At 47.0% G+C, this 17,806-nt stretch overlaps 4 protein-coding genes; 3 read left to right on the plus strand and 1 right to left on the minus strand.

Annotated features, from left to right (window-relative positions):
- Positions 1-285: 285 nt before the first annotated feature.
- Positions 286-5,046, minus strand: GSTUM_00005113001 (uncharacterized protein; the record flags this gene model as incomplete). Its single annotated transcript, XM_002837156.1, has 2 exons — positions 286-1,434; positions 1,522-5,046. 2 exons carry the CDS (start codon positions 5,044-5,046, stop codon positions 286-288), a joined length of 4,674 nt encoding a protein of 1,557 aa, XP_002837202.1.
- A 1,844-nt stretch (positions 5,047-6,890) lies between these two features.
- On the plus strand, positions 6,891-10,830 carry GSTUM_00005114001 (uncharacterized protein). XM_002837157.2 has 13 exons: positions 6,891-7,054; positions 7,175-7,317; positions 7,377-7,544; positions 7,601-7,771; positions 7,826-8,194; positions 8,281-8,410; positions 8,476-9,285; positions 9,383-9,438; positions 9,488-9,634; positions 9,682-9,791; positions 9,845-10,024; positions 10,084-10,462; positions 10,527-10,830. Exons 1-13 carry the CDS (start codon positions 6,985-6,987, stop codon positions 10,593-10,595), a joined length of 2,802 nt encoding a protein of 933 aa, XP_002837203.1. The 5' UTR covers positions 6,891-6,984; the 3' UTR covers positions 10,596-10,830.
- A 237-nt stretch (positions 10,831-11,067) lies between these two features.
- GSTUM_00005115001 (uncharacterized protein) lies at positions 11,068-12,444 on the plus strand (the record flags this gene model as incomplete). XM_002837158.2 has 4 exons in its annotated part: positions 11,068-11,622; positions 11,699-11,929; positions 11,996-12,113; positions 12,172-12,444. The coding sequence occupies 4 exons, from the start codon at positions 11,068-11,070 to the stop codon at positions 12,225-12,227; spliced, it is 960 nt and encodes a 319-aa protein (XP_002837204.1). The 3' UTR covers positions 12,228-12,444.
- A 2,930-nt stretch (positions 12,445-15,374) lies between these two features.
- GSTUM_00005116001 (uncharacterized protein) lies at positions 15,375-16,872 on the plus strand. XM_002837159.2 has 6 exons: positions 15,375-15,580; positions 15,651-15,802; positions 15,888-15,958; positions 16,026-16,149; positions 16,211-16,586; positions 16,652-16,872. The coding sequence occupies exons 1-6, from the start codon at positions 15,548-15,550 to the stop codon at positions 16,688-16,690; spliced, it is 795 nt and encodes a 264-aa protein (XP_002837205.1). The 5' UTR covers positions 15,375-15,547; the 3' UTR covers positions 16,691-16,872.
- The last annotated feature ends 934 nt before the right edge of the window (positions 16,873-17,806 follow it).

Raw genomic sequence — 17,806 nt, forward strand, 5'->3', positions numbered from 1 at the left:
AAAAAAAAATAAAAAAAGGACATAGTACAGGTTTGTTTGTAGGCGTAAGAGAAAACTGAAATGAAGGAAAAAGCAGAACTTTTGTGATTTTTTGAAGAATCCCCGAATTTTTTTGGGACGTGACCTAGGAAAAATGGTTGTGGAAAAAATCGATGACACCGACCCCCAACCCAAAAACGATAAGGAGAAAAAATAATTATGGACTCGAATTTGAAAAGGGAGAAAAGAATAAAAAGAGAGGGAATGGAGAATGAGAATGGAGCAGAACAAGGAGCTGGGGTTGCGCTAAGTGAATCTGCTAAAGTCAAGGCTCATTAACAGATCCTCTGTTTCAGATTGATCTGTGTCACCATTCATATGGGCCGAATTTCTATAGCTATGATCCGACACCGAAGTCTGTGCACTCATCGTCGAAACACGCCTTGACCCTGGAGCAGTCGAGTTCTGCCCGGGGCTCGTTGTTCCGCCGCCACCGCTGCCGATTGGTCCACCGTTTCCGCCCAATCCCGGGGACGCGGCGGAGGTCCGTTCTCTCAATTTGGCGATGCTCCTTAGACGATGCCTCCAGTTGGAGATATGTTCTCCGCCGCCTTCATTGTAGACGTATGAATAGACACTTGCGTTGAGTGCGAGATTACGAACGAACGCCGGGAGTGATGATTCCGAGACGATTTTAGGCTCCTGAGCGGGACTAATTTCCGAAAACCCTTCCTTGCACACCATCTGAACCCTATAAAATGTCCTATCTCCAGACCCCTTCCTCAGCAAACGCGATGACACAAACCCTGAGCGCGCCTCGGGCGTGATGATTATGCTAACGAAGTTGAACTGACTGGGTATCGTTCCAAACCTCCAGGGGAGCCCGGAGTTGTTGAAGACGATGTTGACAAAATCGTTGCCAATGTGTCGCTTTTTCATGGTGCATTGGGGGTCACCATCCACCATTGGCATCATTGTCGTGATATGAAAGATGATTTGTGTAATACGGTCGCTCCAGAAAAAAGCAAACTCGCCATCAAGGTTGTTCTCGCGATCTAGGCCTCCGGTGTTGATATCCGTACCCTTCAGAGCAATAAGATCGCCAAGGCCGTCGATAAAATCGGTGTAGTCGGGTGAGCCCATGGCATTCGATAGTATGTCTTTCTCCTCCGTCTGACCGGCGGCGACATAAACAACTCCGATCTTGTGGAAGTCCACAACCGGTATTCTGTCAAAGACGTCTAGTGCCCGGAGAGTCTTTTCGTCCTCCGGAAGTAAGATGGGCCTAGCTTCCGACGGTCCGAGACCCCCAGCTATTTGTAAAAGGAAATGACTTGGAAGGACCCGATCTTGCTTCTGTTCTACACCAGTAGCCGCATAGGCAAGACTGTCAACGTCCTCCTGAATGTTGGCCCATTTTGACTGCAACATGCTGTGTGGATCTCTGGATTCTGGCTTCAAGGTGTAATAACTGGTGCCAGACTACGCATAAAAAGTTAGGGGAAAGTGTATTCAGTGGCGCCAAGGTAACAAAAGACTTACTGCTCGCCTGACGACAACCCTTGAGATACCGGAATCAGGGGCTGTCTGTATAGAGAGGATAGAGGAGCTATGCAACCAATTTTTTGATACTGTTCCTGATTTTTGGGTTTCGATCTTATTTGGAGGCTTCAAGTCAATGTCCGAGAAGGTGAACCTTTGCAACATATCGATACAGGCCTGGCTTTGTTCATCAACGGTGTTCGATTGATCATGTAAGACGAGACCTCGCGTAATCCAGGAAACGTATTTTGGTCGCTCAGGCAATCGCAGCGAAAGAAACCATGTTGTTAGGACGTTGTAAGCTAATGTGAGGACGTATTGGGGTAGGTCAGGCTGTTCGGTTTGGGCGGTGAGGTCGGCAGGGTTTGCTTGACTTTGGCTGGGGCGGCTGGCAGGGGTTACTTTAATAAGCTGCTGCTGGGCTGTTGTTTCCTTTGTGTGCTGAATATATCGGAAGGCTATACCAAAGATATTTCGGAAATCGGGCTCAGTGAAATTGCTATAGAGTTTTGGCAATTTGGCTAGTGCGGACAGGAACTCGAGGATATGTACACTGACTGCGGAAGATGTGATAATCTGCGAGAGCTTGGTCAAAATCCCGGGTAAGAATTTGCTTGTTGAACCTGAAAGCTCATAGCAACATATTGACAACGCATGTATGCATGGCTTAGCTGTCCTCTGCCATGAGTGCAATCCCAACTGAAATGCCTTTACAATCCCCTCGGTTTCATTTTTCGCAAAGTGTTGCTTATAGCTGATTAGAGTAGTAAGTAAGTTTATCAGAACGACGGCAATATCTGCTTTCTTGACCTCAGGGGAGAGATCCGTATTGGGTATTCGATTGGTGTGTAACTGGTCACACACGTAGCTGCGCAGCATTTTTATATGTGCCTTGCAATTCCTAAATGCGGTCTTGTTCGACAATTGTGAACTGAGGTGAACGAGAACGTAGCTGTAAATTTCCCAATCGCATCCCTGTTGTATAATTGGGATAACTTTCTCCATCCAGAGTGACATTCTGATACATAAGCGAGGGTCTAGGGAAGGCCCTTCTCTGCTTGGAAAATCTAAAGGTGGATCATAGAAGGTGACAAGGACCGGGCTCGCAAGATGCATAGGTTTCTCAGGAAGGGCTTTGGGTTCCGGATATGACCAAATCTGAGGCATTCGCTTGGGGTGATCATGTTTTTCGGCGGCGGGGCGGCTTGAGTTTCTGAGGAGGAATGGTGTTTGAGATGCCGAGTTGCTTCTATTGGAGCGTGATGAAGACGATGATTCTCCGTCACCTTTGGAGACCATGGAGGCCGTCTCATCAGCAACTTTCGTCATTCGATGGAGCACCGAGGCTAAATAATCCGACCCGGGGTTTTCCATAATAAAAATGGCGTTCTCGGAATCAGCCCTCAGGCGAAATAAAAGCCTCATTGCCGTCAGTCGGGCACTGGGGTCTAGGTCGACGGACCCAGAGATCTTCACAAGCTGTTCGTATACCAGCACTGACTTGGCTGCATTGGTATTCATATTCTTAATGAATATTCTCACTAGGCCACGAGTGACAATGTTTTTTTGCGGTCCTTGTGAGCTCCTGGCATTGGCTGTCGGGCATATTAACGATTTTGTGCTAGCTCCGCTTCCCTGCCCTGGTGGCGGTAGGTCCGGCAGACCCCCGTCGAGGCCGATGTATTCGACAAATAGGGCCAAGAGTATTTCAAAGAGTTTCATACTGGTATGGCTGGAAATATCCACCACTGTCTTGATCAGTGCGTCCAGCACCTTTAAATCCTTCTCATTTTGAAAATCCTCAAGTACTGAAACGACCAGGGCGTGCAAAACTTCATCTTCACAAACATCTCTGATGGTCTCGTAAACACCTTTAATCAAGTGTAGGACGCTGATTCGCATGGAAGGGGGCCTGGTTCGTGCCCTAAAGAAAGCGTTAAGCAACTGGCGACAGTTGTCTAACCACTCCCCACAGGAAGGATAGCAGAGGTGTTCCGTGGAATAATAGTTGATGACCAGTTCTGCCGCCGAATTCGGAAGATGCGAGTGAACTCTGGTAAAGAAGCCCATCACCTCCTCGGTCTGCTCAAACTCGGGATTTAGGCAGGCCACCTCTAGTAGCGTAATGATCTGAGTCAAAGCGTGGGATATTGCTGCACCCACGCCGTCGTTTTCATATGGATGCGGCGTATCGTCAGACTCTAGACCTTCGCGTGTTGACCCATGGTTCAGTCTTGTTGCCCGACGGGAGCAGTGCACGAGAATGCTGAGAGGAACAGACCACTCGTCAGAGGAAATCTGTGATACTACATCTTTGCTACCCAAGATGGCGGCAATGGCTCTGCTTATCTCCAATTCCAGACGCATGCTGTCGGCAGAGAGGGCGGATTGAAAGGCGGACATGACAACGGTAAACTGAACTGAAGGAAGTCCGTCCGTCTCGTTCGCTATCAAAAGCTTCTCTAAAAACCAAACAGCCCCCCTGAGAGTATTTGTGTTGCTGCTCCCTGGTGGATTATTGGCAGGTGCCTCAAGGATCTCCCGTAAAACAAGTATGGAGTTATGAGCCATGTAGCTCTTGCAGAGATTACTGACAGCATTCCAAGTGGCATCAGTAAGGTCCCTCAGTGTAGCGTAGGCACCGCATAATACTTCTATACAGGGCTTAAGCGCAGGGCGTGGAACATAACCGTACGCTATGAGAGTTTCGATAAAGGCTATTGAGCATTCGATATCTTTCTTGCTGGTCGTCTTCCTGCAGATTGAGAGGACATCGGTGAGAAGCTGGTTCACCTCGCGCTCTTCGAAAGATTTGAAGTTGAACTTGATAATGTCCGTTGTGAATTGAAATAGTTCCTTTAAACAAAACTCTTCGCTCGAGAGAATCTCGCTGGTGGTTCTGTCCCGTTTGCGAGTTTGACGGATGATGGTAGATTCTTTGAACCAAGTCCTTAGCCACCTGGATAACAAGCCCCCGATCTCCCTCTGAAATGTAGACAAGTCCCTCCCACCGTTCGTGAGCGCAATTAGCGCTTGTAACTGGTGGAAGAAGTCCTCTGGGTAGCTATGAAGAGCCACTGTCCTGTAGAGCTTGATTCGGTCAAGGGCTGATGGTTCGTACTGCTTGATACAAGCAGTAAGAAGCTTGAAAGCTGCCTGCCGAGCTTCTGGAGGATTCTCCTCGTTGGTTAAGTCCTGCGCGTTCGTCCATATCTCCGTAACCGCTGAAGCCGGATAATCCGCAACAATCGTCCTTAGAGCTTCGGCCGCACTGATACGGTCGTTCAAGGAATTGTTCGCCCTGAGTTTGTCTACTAAGACTTGCCCACTGGCCACTGCCTCTTCGTTGAAATGTTCTCCGGGTCGATTGCCGTTGCTCGGGGGTGCCGCTGGGGTCGCCGGGACTGGGTTTGGAGGCCCCGGGTTTAATCTTCTCAACGATCGGAACACGCCGGCGATGCCCAAAGGAACCTTGGTAGAGTCCTGAAGTTGAGGTGGGTCGGTAGAGCCTGGGGTTGAAGGCATTTACGTAGCTATTGAGAATAGTTAGCTTTGCTGGTGTTCATCGAGGAGCGGAAGAAGAAATTTTGACCCTTAGAGAAGCTGATTGGGACGGACGAAGAGGAAAAAAAAAAGAAAGGCTGATCCAAGCACTCATGGTCACATGACCGCGAATCCAGTTCCAAAAAAGAAAGAAATGGTAAACAACCAACCTTTGGACCAAAATACTCGGGTGAGCGAGTGCTGCGCAGAACGAAGCGCAGAAGGGTGAGAGCACCACTCGCAAGGCAGGGCAGATGGGAGAGGTTTTGATGCCGGCACAATCCGGAGGTATAAGTGATAGTTGCGAATAGGTGAATATGTAGAGTCGGTCATATAAACTTTAGTGCATGGACAGAAGAGATGTGTGATGACGATGGAGGGGTTGAAGGGGTAAGGGAAAGGAGGGGCAGGAAAGGGGTGTGGAAATCTGGGCAACGTAGTACGGTAAGGTATGTAGTGGTAGATTCGGAAGGAAGCTGGCTGGATATGGGAGAGAAGAAGACGAAAGCTATGATCGGGTGGTGTGAGTGGTTTTCCTTTTTTTTTTTTCCTTCCTTTTTTTCTCCTTCGGGGGGGTTTTATTTTCGCCTCTTTTTCTTCCCTTTCTTTACTCTCTTCAAAATCGTCTGGCTTCCTGTGTCGTTGGAGACTAACTGTGCAAGTTGTTGTGTCCTTGAAGGATTGGAGATAGACAGCAGATAGGAGATGGAAAAATAACCAAGGAACTAACTCAAGAGATGCAGAGGCGTGCGTTAAAGTACAGCACGGGGATGGGTGTGGCTTTTTGTAATGGGAATGAATGTCCTGCAACCTTTTTTTTTTTTTCCTTCTCCTTCTTGACTTGTGGTGCGGTTGGGAGCGGGTACAGTACTTGGACCTGGATGTTTTGTCCTTGTGCCAATATGTGGTACTCGTGCACTGTGCTTGCGCCTGTACTGCGTGGTCACTGTAATGATGGCGGTAATCGAATTCTGTAGACTGCTGCTGGTGGTGGTGATACTTGTAGCGGCCCAGGATCAGTCACCCACGAAGGTATCATAAGTGACAAAGCATCTTTTTTTTACCTTTATTCAATCGCGGGGCACCAGTACTTGTACCTGATGAGAAGTAAAGGGGCAGGAAAAGCTAGGCAATTGTCGGTCAGCACGAGAGCCAAGGTGTGAGTATCGGTATGATACTGATATTGAAGGTATAGAGGGGCCTGCGTGCTACGTAACATTGTTATCGTGACATTGCATGGAATAATAATTATTATATTTACTCAGTAGGTATGGTAACTCAAGGATTCCCCGATGATGATGTCCTTTAATTGAATTGTGTAGTTAGGGCTACTGTGCTCTTAAAAACACCAGGGGATCATGCGTGCCTTTATGTACTCTTCTTACGGGTTGTTACAAGACAATGGCTCTGATTGACCTGTCAGTACGATACAAGGGTCGGTCATCTAGTCATGGTACGGTAACGGGATGTCAACTTAAATCCAATGATACACAAGCACTTGCAATACAAACATCGCCAGTATCATAGTTCGGCCTACAGAATATACCCAGTCTGTTTTTCCTTGGCTTGTACCGACATTTTGTCCAAACGAACGTCCACTACCTATTCTGTCACTTTACAATGACTAAATGCTTGACTCTTGTACTTTTTATTCTTAGTAAGAGCCTGCCTGGTATTATGATAACAGTACCGGTAAAATTATCTTCTTTAATTTAATTTAATTATTTTTTCCCTGCCGATATGCCAAGAGGAGGCTCGTTGCTAGGCCCGTGTTTGGTCGCTCCAGCCCTCTGCCATCATTTATTTTTGTGCACCTCTTCCATTCCACCTTCCCCCCACTATTTACATCTGTTTTCCACTCTCCACAAATTTCATCTTGCGCCAAACTTTATTTCTCCAAATCCCTCTACACCCAGAGCTATGGCTGCGAATATTCAGACTCTCGCTCAGCTTCTAGACACCTCATTGATCCCTTCTCAAAACAAACAAGGTAGATCCATTGTAGTCCAATGTTGTTGCGGGGCTGTCGGCTACTATACAGAGCCTCAACCAACTCATTCCCCTTATGACAGAACGGAACGGGAGCTGACATGATGGTTTTTTTGTGTAGCTGAGAGCTCTCTGCGGGCCAGTGAAAACCAGGAAGGATTTGCTCCTCTGCTGTTACAGATTGTTGCGTCCGATAGCTTTGCTTCGAATACTCGTTTAGCGGCTGCTCTGTACTTCAAAAACTTACTTGGGAGGAATTGGACTGTAGGTTCCCCTGTCTGCAAATTGTGGGAAGATCGTCGTATTAAAATTTCCGCGTATAGGATGAGGAAGGTCACTACAAGATGGCGGGGAGTGAGGTTGTGGCGGTCAAACGAGATTTGGTTGGGCTTATGATCACTGTTCCGCCAGCCTTGCAGGTACAGCTTGGAGAGGCCATCAGCATCATTGCGGAGAGTGATTTTTGGCAACGCTGGGATACGTTAATTGATGTTTAATTCCCCACTCACTCTGCTCTCCTTCGACTCGAAACTTACGGTGATATTAGGATCTTGTGTCTAAACTCACCCCCGATAATGCACAAGTCAACAACGGTGTTCTTCAGGTGGCGCATGCGATTTTCAAACGTTGGAGACCGCTTTTCCGTTCCGACGACCTGTTCACCGAAATCAATCATGTTCTTCAAAAATTCACGGCTCCGTTTCTGAAACTGATGGAGGTGAGTTGATTTATTGTGCAGATTGGGTTGAATAGCTTGCTGACAGTTTTCCAGGCTACCGACCAGCAAATAACGCAAGCTCAAAATAATAAACCTGCCTTGGATGGCTATTTCCAAACACTCAACCTTATTATCAAGATTTCATTTGATCTTAACTGCCAAGATCTTGCGCCAGATTTCGAAGAGAATCTCGCAACAATTATGGGACTACTGCACAAGTATCTCACTTTCACCAGTCCCCTTCTTGTGACTGATGACGGCGACGAATCGGGCCCGTTAGAGCGAGTCAAGGCTGGAATATGTGAATTCCTCCAGCTCTTTACTACCAAGTACGAGGATGTATTTGGTGAGATGCTCCAGAATTTTGTCAACTCGACATGGGTGCTCTTAACCACCACTGGGCCCGAGCCGAAATATGACATTGTAAGTATATCAAATTACCCTCTTTGTCCCGGAAAAGACAGCAAATAGCCAAGGCCGTCAGTGCTCATATTGGCTAAATCATCTAGTTGGTCAGTAAAGCTTTGCAGTTCTTGACTGCTGTAGCAAGGTCAAGTAAACATGCTCAAAATTTTAGCGCGGTGGTAGTATTGGAGCAAGTTGTTGAAAAGATCATCCTACCCAATATGACTTTACGAAGTTCGTTTACTCCTCTGCGAAACTGTTCTTATCTTGATTGTTCTCCGAAATTGACCCTGCTATAGCTTCTGATGAGGAATTGTTTGAGGATGATCCAATCGAATTTATTCGAAGAGATCTTGAAGGCTCTGATAGCGATACTCGTAGAAGGGCTTCCACGGACTTTCTTCGCCAACTCCTCGAGCAGTTTGACAAAACTGTCACTGAAGTTGTTTACAAATACATTAACCATTACTTGCAAGACTACAACAGTAACCCCAAAGCAAACTGGAGATCTAAGGACACGGCCTTGTACCTGTTCTCATCTATCGCTGCAAAGGGCACAACTGAGAGAAAGGGCGTTACGCATACCAATCTCCTTGTGGATGTCGTAGAATTCTTCCAGAACCATATCGCAGCGGATCTTATCGCTCCTTTTGAGGATGTCCAGCCGATTCTGAAGGTTGATGCAATAAAGTATCTCTACACCTTCCGCAGCCAATTGACTAAGTCACAACTTTCCGATGCTTTCCCTCTTCTCGCTAGGCACCTCGGATCTCCGAATTATGTTGTTTACACCTATACTGCGATTACTGTTGAGCGCTTGCTGGCGATGGCTTCTGATGGGGAGCCATTATTTCACCCCGAAGACTTGAGGCCTTACGCAAAGGACCTTTTTGAGAATCTCTTTAGGCTGATCGAGCAAGGCGTTACCCCCGAGAAGATTCAGGAGAATGAATATCTAATGCGCTGTGTAATGCGGGTTATTATTGTTTCTAGGGATGCTACTGGACCGTTGGTGGAATACGTTCTGGGAGGGCTTATCAAAATAACAGGTGTAGTCAGCAAGAATCCCAGTAACCCGAGGTTTATTCACTATCACTTTGAGAGTCTTGGTGGAATAATTAGGTGTTTCCCTACCCTTATTCCGAGCGCGGCCAGTACATTTTTGGCTAATTTTCTTAGGTTTGTTGCGCCTGGGCAGCCAGAAAGTCTCGAAAATGCCCTTCATGATCCCTTCATGGCTATTCTTGGTCAAGATGTTACGGGTATGTCTCACCGGTCTTGTACCAATCATCCTTGCTAACTTTTGGGTAGAGTTCATCCCTTATGTATTCCAATTACTTGCTCTTCTCCTGGAAAGCAATGCCCCAGTTCCCCTTCCCCAACGCTATAAAGACCTTACGACCCCTCTTCTCACACCGGCTCTCTGGGAATCACGAGGAAATGTTCCCGCTCTTGTCCGTTTGCTCCAGGCTATAATGGCTCGAGGGGCGTCCCATTTTGTGGAGAATAATCAACTATCAGCAATCCTTGGCATTTTTCAGAAATTGGTAGCCTCAAAACTGACCGAAGTGCATGCTTTTGAGCTGCTAGAAGCATGTTTCATTTATTTCCCACTGTATGCGCTGGTCCTCTGTCAACCTCTGGTTATGTCTAACATTTTGTATTTAGGACCGCTCTGCAGCCATTTGTCAAGGATATTTTTATTATTCTACTCACTAGGCTAAACGGCTCGAAAACAGAGGCTTTGTCCCAAAAGTTTGCTAGGTTCTTTTACTTTCTCGCTGCTAGGGATAAGGGAGGCGCCGGGCCCGATTTTGTTGTGGGAGCTATCGATGCCGTGCAAGCAGGGTGTGAAAAACCGTTGCCAGAACAGTGTTTGGGCGTCTGCTGATACATCTGGGATATAGCATCTTCGGCCAACTTTATGGTGCTGTGGTTCTGCCTGATACACAAAAGTTACAACGACCAGCTGATCGAAAGGTCGCTGTTGTTGGTTTGACAAAGTTCGTTGCCTTCTCAGAGGGTCTAGCTACTACATATCACAAAACATGGCCAGGTTCAGTCGTTGCCTTATTAAAACTACTTGAAGCCCCACCGGTACCCACCCAAGACGATAGGGGGATCGACCTCCACGAGGCCGATATCGATGATCTAAGCTTTGGTGCAACCTTTACTAGGCTTAATACCTGTAAGAAGAGAGCGATTGACCTGTTCCCTGACACTGGTGACTTGAAAAAATGGGTTGGAGAACGACTTAAGGAAGGAAATTCAAAATATAGCGGTAGAGTATGATAAATTTCCCGTATACCCACTTTTTGCAAGGAGCTTGATTTACTAAAAGCCACCCTAGGTCGATAATTGGATTAAAGCCGAGTTGCCGGATGAAGCTAAGATCGTTCTGAGAAGATATATGCAGTAATTGTAGCAGTTATCCGCGTGCATGAGCCGGGCGGGCTCGCTGGGGGTTCTATGGCTAGGGCTATGGCCGAGAGCGGTGCTTTGGATTTGGGTCATGGATGTTTGGTTTTCAATTAATGCAAAACATTGCCATAGCGTTTGGTTCTTCTCATGTTCTACTATGGTGTTGTCCTTTGTAGCAAGCTAGCGGGATACCGGTATTATAAATTAGTTGTTCATCCATTAGCATATATCCATTTGTGTTCTCGGGTATCATACTAGTAATGATGTAGTCCGATGTCCTCCGGGGGCATACCGGTATTATAATTTGGAGGGAAGCATTGAAGCCCGGATGTACTCGTATGAGTGATTAGATATGGCGCCCTAAGGTGAATCTTGGCATCAGGAGCCGCACCGGCAGCCATTGGCAAATTCTGTTTCACATTATTTCCTCCTCCACTTCAATCTCCTGGCGAGTCACCCGATCCGCCACCATGTCGCTATCCCGGTTGTCATTTTTATACCCGCCAATTTTCCTCAAACGCCTCCGCTTACCAAGCCCTACATTCCCAGGTCTTGTAACACTCTCTCTCCCTCGCTCATCTCAGAAATCATTGGCTTTCCTAAGGTACCGCCATGGCACTGCTGTGGAGCCTATTCCAATAGCCGATGCACCAAAAAAGGATATTAAATCTAATAGAGAATCTCCGGATCAGACACGGCCGAAAGATGGAAGCATATCAATACCCAGACTCGCTGGAGAAGGGACAGAAGCGCCAATCATTTCAATAGATGACTCTACGGTTCCAACAAAACCAAGGGCAGGTGGAAAGCCTGTTGAGGTGAACGGGAGTCAACCACAACCTGCTCATCTTGCACCTCCACCGTTGGTCCACCATTTCGATACCTATGGCTTGGCAAAGGGTCTGGAAAGCTCGGGCTTCACTAAGGGTCAAGCGGTTACAGTCATGAAGGGAGTTAGGGGGTTGTTGTCCAATAACTTGGAAGTGGCTAGGGAAAATCTGGTGAGCAAGAGTAATGTCGAGAACGTATGCAACCGCTCTACCGCCGCCAATACCAGTTGGCTCAAAAGATTTGAGAATCTGACCGTGGGAGTTCTGACAGGATTCGTATCTCTTTCATGCTGCTTGCAGCGAACTAAGAAATGGGATACAAAACGAACGTAAAACACAGATTGACCAACTTCGGGTGGAGGGTGCTAGCATACAGCAGGAGTTTGATCTTTTGAACCAGCGGTTTCTGGAGGAAATTATGAGTTTGAAGGATGAGCTGAACGGGCTATTCAATGATAGGAAAATGGTCACAAGAGCTGAGCAGAGGGCGATGGAAAATAAGGTCAGCATCTGTCGTTCCTTTTCGCATCGGGAGGGGAGCTCATGTCGGGTGATGTTTGGCGGATAGATCCAGGAGCTGAATTATAAAATCACTATCTTGATTAATTCGGATGTGAGATCCGAGATCGAGAAACTGAGATGGACCACTACCCGCCGTGGGCTCATTGCTATTGGCGCCCTAGCAGGTAAGTGTCAATCTATTCATGTCCGCTATGCCAGTTTGTACGGGCTAACGGAAACCAGTTTTTGTCGTCGCTTTTATAAAATTTAGCAAAAGGGAGCACAGTGAGAAGAAATGACACAAGGGCGCAGCGTCACCAAAGGAGAAGGATAAGCTGAGCCACAAACGAGCTGGCGAAGCTCCTCGCGATCACCTTGCGGAGACTTTGGCGAATTCGGGGTAAAGGGTTCGGTGTGGGCCATGTTTCTCTGGGGTAGGCATTGAGGATGATAGCCTTCTCCATTACTCCTCTCCGTTTTGTAGTACCAATATGAACTTTGCTGCCGTCCTCCATAGAACAATCTTCCCTTCATGAATGGTCACTCGTGGATGAATCAGAATGATAACCTTGATCAAGCGTTGCCTCGAAAGTGTAATTGACCAGGGATGCTGGGTGAAGGCCAATGGTTGGCTTCGGGATGGAATGCCGAGAAAAATGTTCTGACGAAGACAACTGTTACCTAGCCTCAGTGGGGACCTTTAGAAGTATCTTCAACCTTTGCCCGGGATGGGGACCACAGCCCGGATCCCCGAAGCCCAGTCTGGGTTAAGTAGCTCGGGGATGATATTCTATCCGCTACCCTGCTCGCACGATAGTTTGTACGAGTGCAATAGGCAACACATTTGGGTCTCTTCTAGGCCACTGATAGGAGAACTCCGGTATGGCGTTCTTGACGGCTCTGCCCTACCGGGGCCGTCTGGGGTAAGTAATATATTGAATCAAGTAGGTTATATCATAAATTGCAATATTCGCCGGGAGGTCAGCAGAGTAGACTACTGTGTGGTGGTGGTTTTGAAGTATAATGTTAGGACAAAAAGCCCGGGCTGATCGGCGCTTATGGAAACAACAGCAGTGACCGCATCTTTATCAGTCAATTGCGGTATCCAACAACAGTGTTTGTCTGGCTTCCTATCAGACATTGAGAAGGGACGATATTGGCGACAAAATTCGCTGACCCCCCGGCCAGATGCCAAGCATTGCACAGCAAAACCACCATGACAGAACCTCCTACAACGCCCACCAAAACAAGCCCTACTGGTGAATGGACTACACCAGTCTGTAGTAGAGTTCTCACTCTCCTAGATTCTGGCAACACAAAGCATGAAATTGAGTGAAGTACCGGGGTTCCACAATCAACAATTTGGGCGTGGGAAAAAGATCCACATCAGCGACAACCCCACCATCACTCTGGCCGGCCACCACTCCTCACAGAGCATGATATCTGCCATTTGATATATACCCTCAGACGTAATTGGGAGGGCTGAAGACTGTGCTGGCAAAAATTGGGGCAAGATACTGGATTGGGGGTTTCAGGACGCACAATTCAATGCACACTTGAGGCCGAAGGCTATTCCTGCTGCAAAGCATGCAAGAAGCCTTTCATCAATCGCGATAACCAAAAAGCTCCACTAGGTTACTCAATCGAGCATGCTGACAAGTCAAAGAGTTAGTGGCAGCAACACATCTATTCTGATGAGTTAACATTTGATACCTCTTGCTGAGGCTCTGCATGGGTCATGAGACTCTCCACTGAATACTACCATAAGGATTGCATTCAGTTTACTTTCCAGAGTGGCCGAGCATCGGTGGCGATATGGGGTTCCATAAGCTACAATTGGAAGTCTGAATTGGTCTTTCTATAGTGTACAGGGAAGCAAGGTATCACGATGAAGAACTGCCTTGAACAAGTCCTCCAGCCCATCATTGCACCAGTGTTTGGCAATTCTCCAACCAGCTATAAGGCATCTATGGAGGCTGAATTTGTCGAAGATCAGACACCGTAGCATGGGACCAAATATGGCTTGGTAGAGGCAAAGCAAGAATTGGGGATTCTACTTTACAAACGACCTACTTCTTCACCCGATCTCAATCCTATTGAGAATGTATGGCGAACTATAAAGCAGCGTATCAAAGCAGGGTGCCATTTCCCCGGAACTGATACTGAGATGTGCAAAGCGGTGTAGGAGGAATGGGACAGGCTGAAACTATATGATTGGAACCCGTTAATTAATAGCATGGCTGTGAGATTGAAGGAATGTAGGGAGCGAGGAGGTATGCTGACACGATAGTAATTATCTTTAACATGTATAGTATTATACTGTATGATGTGGAATTGGAATACTTTGTTTTGGCCTTATGGTGTGGTGATAACCGTTGTGACCTTGGTGGGGGGGTCAGCGAATTTTGTCACCAAGCTCTGACAAAGTATTAGGCTCAAGTCGAAAAACTACTCACATTTTCAAGCATTTTTGCCACCCTGTATTCATAATTCAAAACCTTTGCAAGTGATATGAGATGAGGAATTATATTAAAAATCCCTCATTTATGATACTGGTAACCTGAAATTCGGAATAATTAATAAATACATCTAGGGCTGCCATGGTAAGAAAGTGGACACTTTCGAAAGAAAGACTTATCATCCAGCAGATTGTCTAAACTAAGGGGTATGAAGAATGGATAAGGAATGACTTGAAGAATATAATCTCAGTATATATATTTAGTAGAGGATTTTAAAGAGCTTTTTTTTTGGAGATTGGAATAAGTATGATATAGTCTGATATAATATTTGAGGAGAATATTAGAAGATAGGCTTGTATTCAGGTTTGAGAGAATAATTTAATAGATTCTTTGAAGGAAGTTGAGAACATAATTGTTGATTCTGTTTTTCAGCAGGTTAGTGTAGAGATTTATGTTATGGGAAGTAGGATAGATTAGTTTAGGGAAGACGACATGGAGACTGTGGAATAGCCTGCCTGTTTGTCTGGTAACAATCTCATTGGATATTCAAGTTGTTAGGAAAGGTTTAATAAAAGGTTGTACTGTACTAGCACTTTCCTGATATTCATTAGTCAAAATAGAGCACAGATGTTCTGAAGAGATGGCTTGCAAGTACTTTCCCTAACATTGGAGCAAGTAGTATTGGTAGAATAGCTTTTTGGAAAAGGTTCAAAAGTCTATACCTAGGAGAATAGCTGGAGTGCTAGAAGTGAAAGGATAGTATGATACACTAATCCCCTCCAAAGATTCTCCGGAGATTTCCCATAATTTTATTCTGTACACAGTCTATCCGCTGTGTCGACCGTTCCTGCTGTATCCATGGTTGCTAATAAAAAAAACCTCGGAACAGAAAAAGCACGTGTCAACCATACCGGATGAGTAAGCAACCGAGATAACTTTCATTAAATTTTGAACCTCGGTCCCCTGCCAGTTAAGACGCGGTAAAGTACGTACAAGAGCGACTGGGGGAAACCTTCTTCGCTGGGGTACGATAGAAGGTGTCCCATACAACCCCACGCCACCCCATTACTGCAGTCCCCAGTGTTCTCTACAAGCCATCAATTAAGACACTCTCTACATTACACTTCAATACTGTACAGTACACACCGAAGGACGAAGCTATGTCAGAGCCCATTTTGCTCGAAGTCAAGAAGGTAGAGCTGTCATACATCGACCTGCCACACCGTAGCGCATGGTAGAGCTAACGTCGGGGGCAAATGATAGAATGTCGCCCTCATCACCCTCAACCAGCCCAAGAAACTCAATGCCCTGACCGGGGACCTATACTTCGGCCTCGCGCAGGTAATGCACAAGGTAGCCGCCATGGAGGAAGTTACAATAACGGTGTTGACGGGAACGGGGCGGTACTTTTCAGCGTGAGTCCCCTGTTTAGTGTTATAGTGCGGTTGGGCGTATGATGCCTTGTTGCCTGGCTGACTGACGGAGGGATTAAATGTGTAGTGGAGTAGACTTGTCTTCGGTGCTTGGTGAAGGGAGGGACGATAATGAGCGGAAACACTATTTGAGGCGACGTATGTTGTTGTGGACAGACTTTAGGCCTGAGCGATGGAGGCGAGGGAGGCTGACGGATGGGCGTAGTCGCGGCGAACAATATGGAGGTTACCAAGGCATTCTTCGAGCACCCAAAGATTCTCGTCGTGGCGCTTAACGGTCCTGCTGTTGGTCTCTCTGCTGCGCTTGTAGCTATGGCAGACTTCATCTAGTAACCTTCCATCCCCTTCCCTCTCTCCTCCCACCTTAGCCAAAGCTTACCTTTCCCCCAGCGCTACGGAGAAAACCTTCATCCTAACTCCCTTCACCTCCCTCGGCCTCGTCGCCGAGGGCGGGTCCAGTTACATGTTCCTCCGGAGGATGGGCGTGGCAAAAGCACACGAAGCGCTGATCCTCTCCAAGCGTATTCCCGCCGCCGACCTCATCGCCTGCGGTTTCGTCAATAAGATTTTCCCAGAAGAAGGCTTCCGCGACAGGGTTTTGGAGTTCGTGAATGATGCTATGGGAGACCATCTAGTTCATGAGAGTATGCTTGGTGTTAAAAAGTTGATGAGGGATGGTATGAAGAAGGATCTTGAGAGCGCGAGTGTTCGGGAGGCGTTCGCGGGCGTGGAGAGATTTCTGAGCGGGGTCCCACAGAACGAGTTTGTGAGTTCACCCCCTCTAGTTTCCCTACTTTCCTTGGTGGTGGGTGTGTAGCTGATGGGCTAAAGGCGAGGATCACGAGTGGGCAGAAGAAGCATAAGCTGTAAGGGTGAATGCTGGTATGGTATCCAATGGTGGTGGTGGTGGCAGAAGTGTTGAGGGGGAGTGGGAAGTGGGACACTGCGATGTCTATATTTTAATGCTCTTTACGTCCCAAATGTATAGATTTGGAATTGGGCGTACGGTTTCGGGGAATGGAGATATCCTACTGGTGACCCAGGTCGAAACATTCAACCCTTGGGGTTTTCATTTGATAAACCGTGATTTCGAAACTACATGGCGGTTTCTGCGACAGTCACGATATAGTTTAGAGAGCTGATTTGAATTCGTGAGGGCGCCCTGAGCGCCACAACTTTATAACACTGCTGAAGACTTACCCTAACAACCACCAACCGAAGAGTTATACCCAGCAGCGCCCAGCGCCCAGTGGCTCTCTAATCACAAAAAAAAAAAACCCTCACGAACCCCCTTACCACCGCTCTCTAGATCAGTAGTAGTAAACTGCAAACCACCCAAGATGAACAATCCTCCAATCAACTCTCAACCCGAGCGATACCCAACGAGCATCCCTCCCCTCATCAGTTATGGTTCGACAACTCGGCACTATATCAATTCTAGACACCTCCATTCCATAGATAGCTAACCAACCAGCGACAACCTGTAGTTGAGTATGACAGAATACTCCGAGGTCTGATATAACACCTGAGTACTGGGCGGAGTCCAAACGCCCCATAAGCCCTCTCTCACATATGCTCTAGCTGGGAAATGCTAGCGCTGTTTGGGGAGGGCAATAAGAGTTTTTTTTTTTTTTTCTAAAAAAAAAAAGAAACGTTCTGCCTATCGGTTCGTTATCCGATAGGAGCTTCCGGGGAGAGAAGTGAGGTTAAAGGAGTGCCGCAAAGCTTGACAGTAAGGTTAGGCTTCGCTGCCAGTGGTATCTCCGAGCCACCACAAGTTAGTCAAGAACTTGTCGGTGGTTTAGTAGGGTTAGTTAGGGGTATTGTTTAGACTATGGAGGACTGTATCCTTCACTAGCTTTTGTCCCAGTAGGAATAGACAACTGTAGCAAGGCACCGCCCCAGAGCGGGTGATCTTCCTAGGGATGCTACAGGGGTACGATAGTCAGGCATGGATTGTGACAATTCATAAGTACCAGGGGCTAA

Source organism: Tuber melanosporum (assembly GCF_000151645.1).
Source record: "Tuber melanosporum whole genome shotgun sequence assembly, scaffold_18, strain Mel28".
Classification (NCBI taxonomy): Eukaryota; Fungi; Ascomycota; class Pezizomycetes; order Pezizales; family Tuberaceae; genus Tuber; species Tuber melanosporum.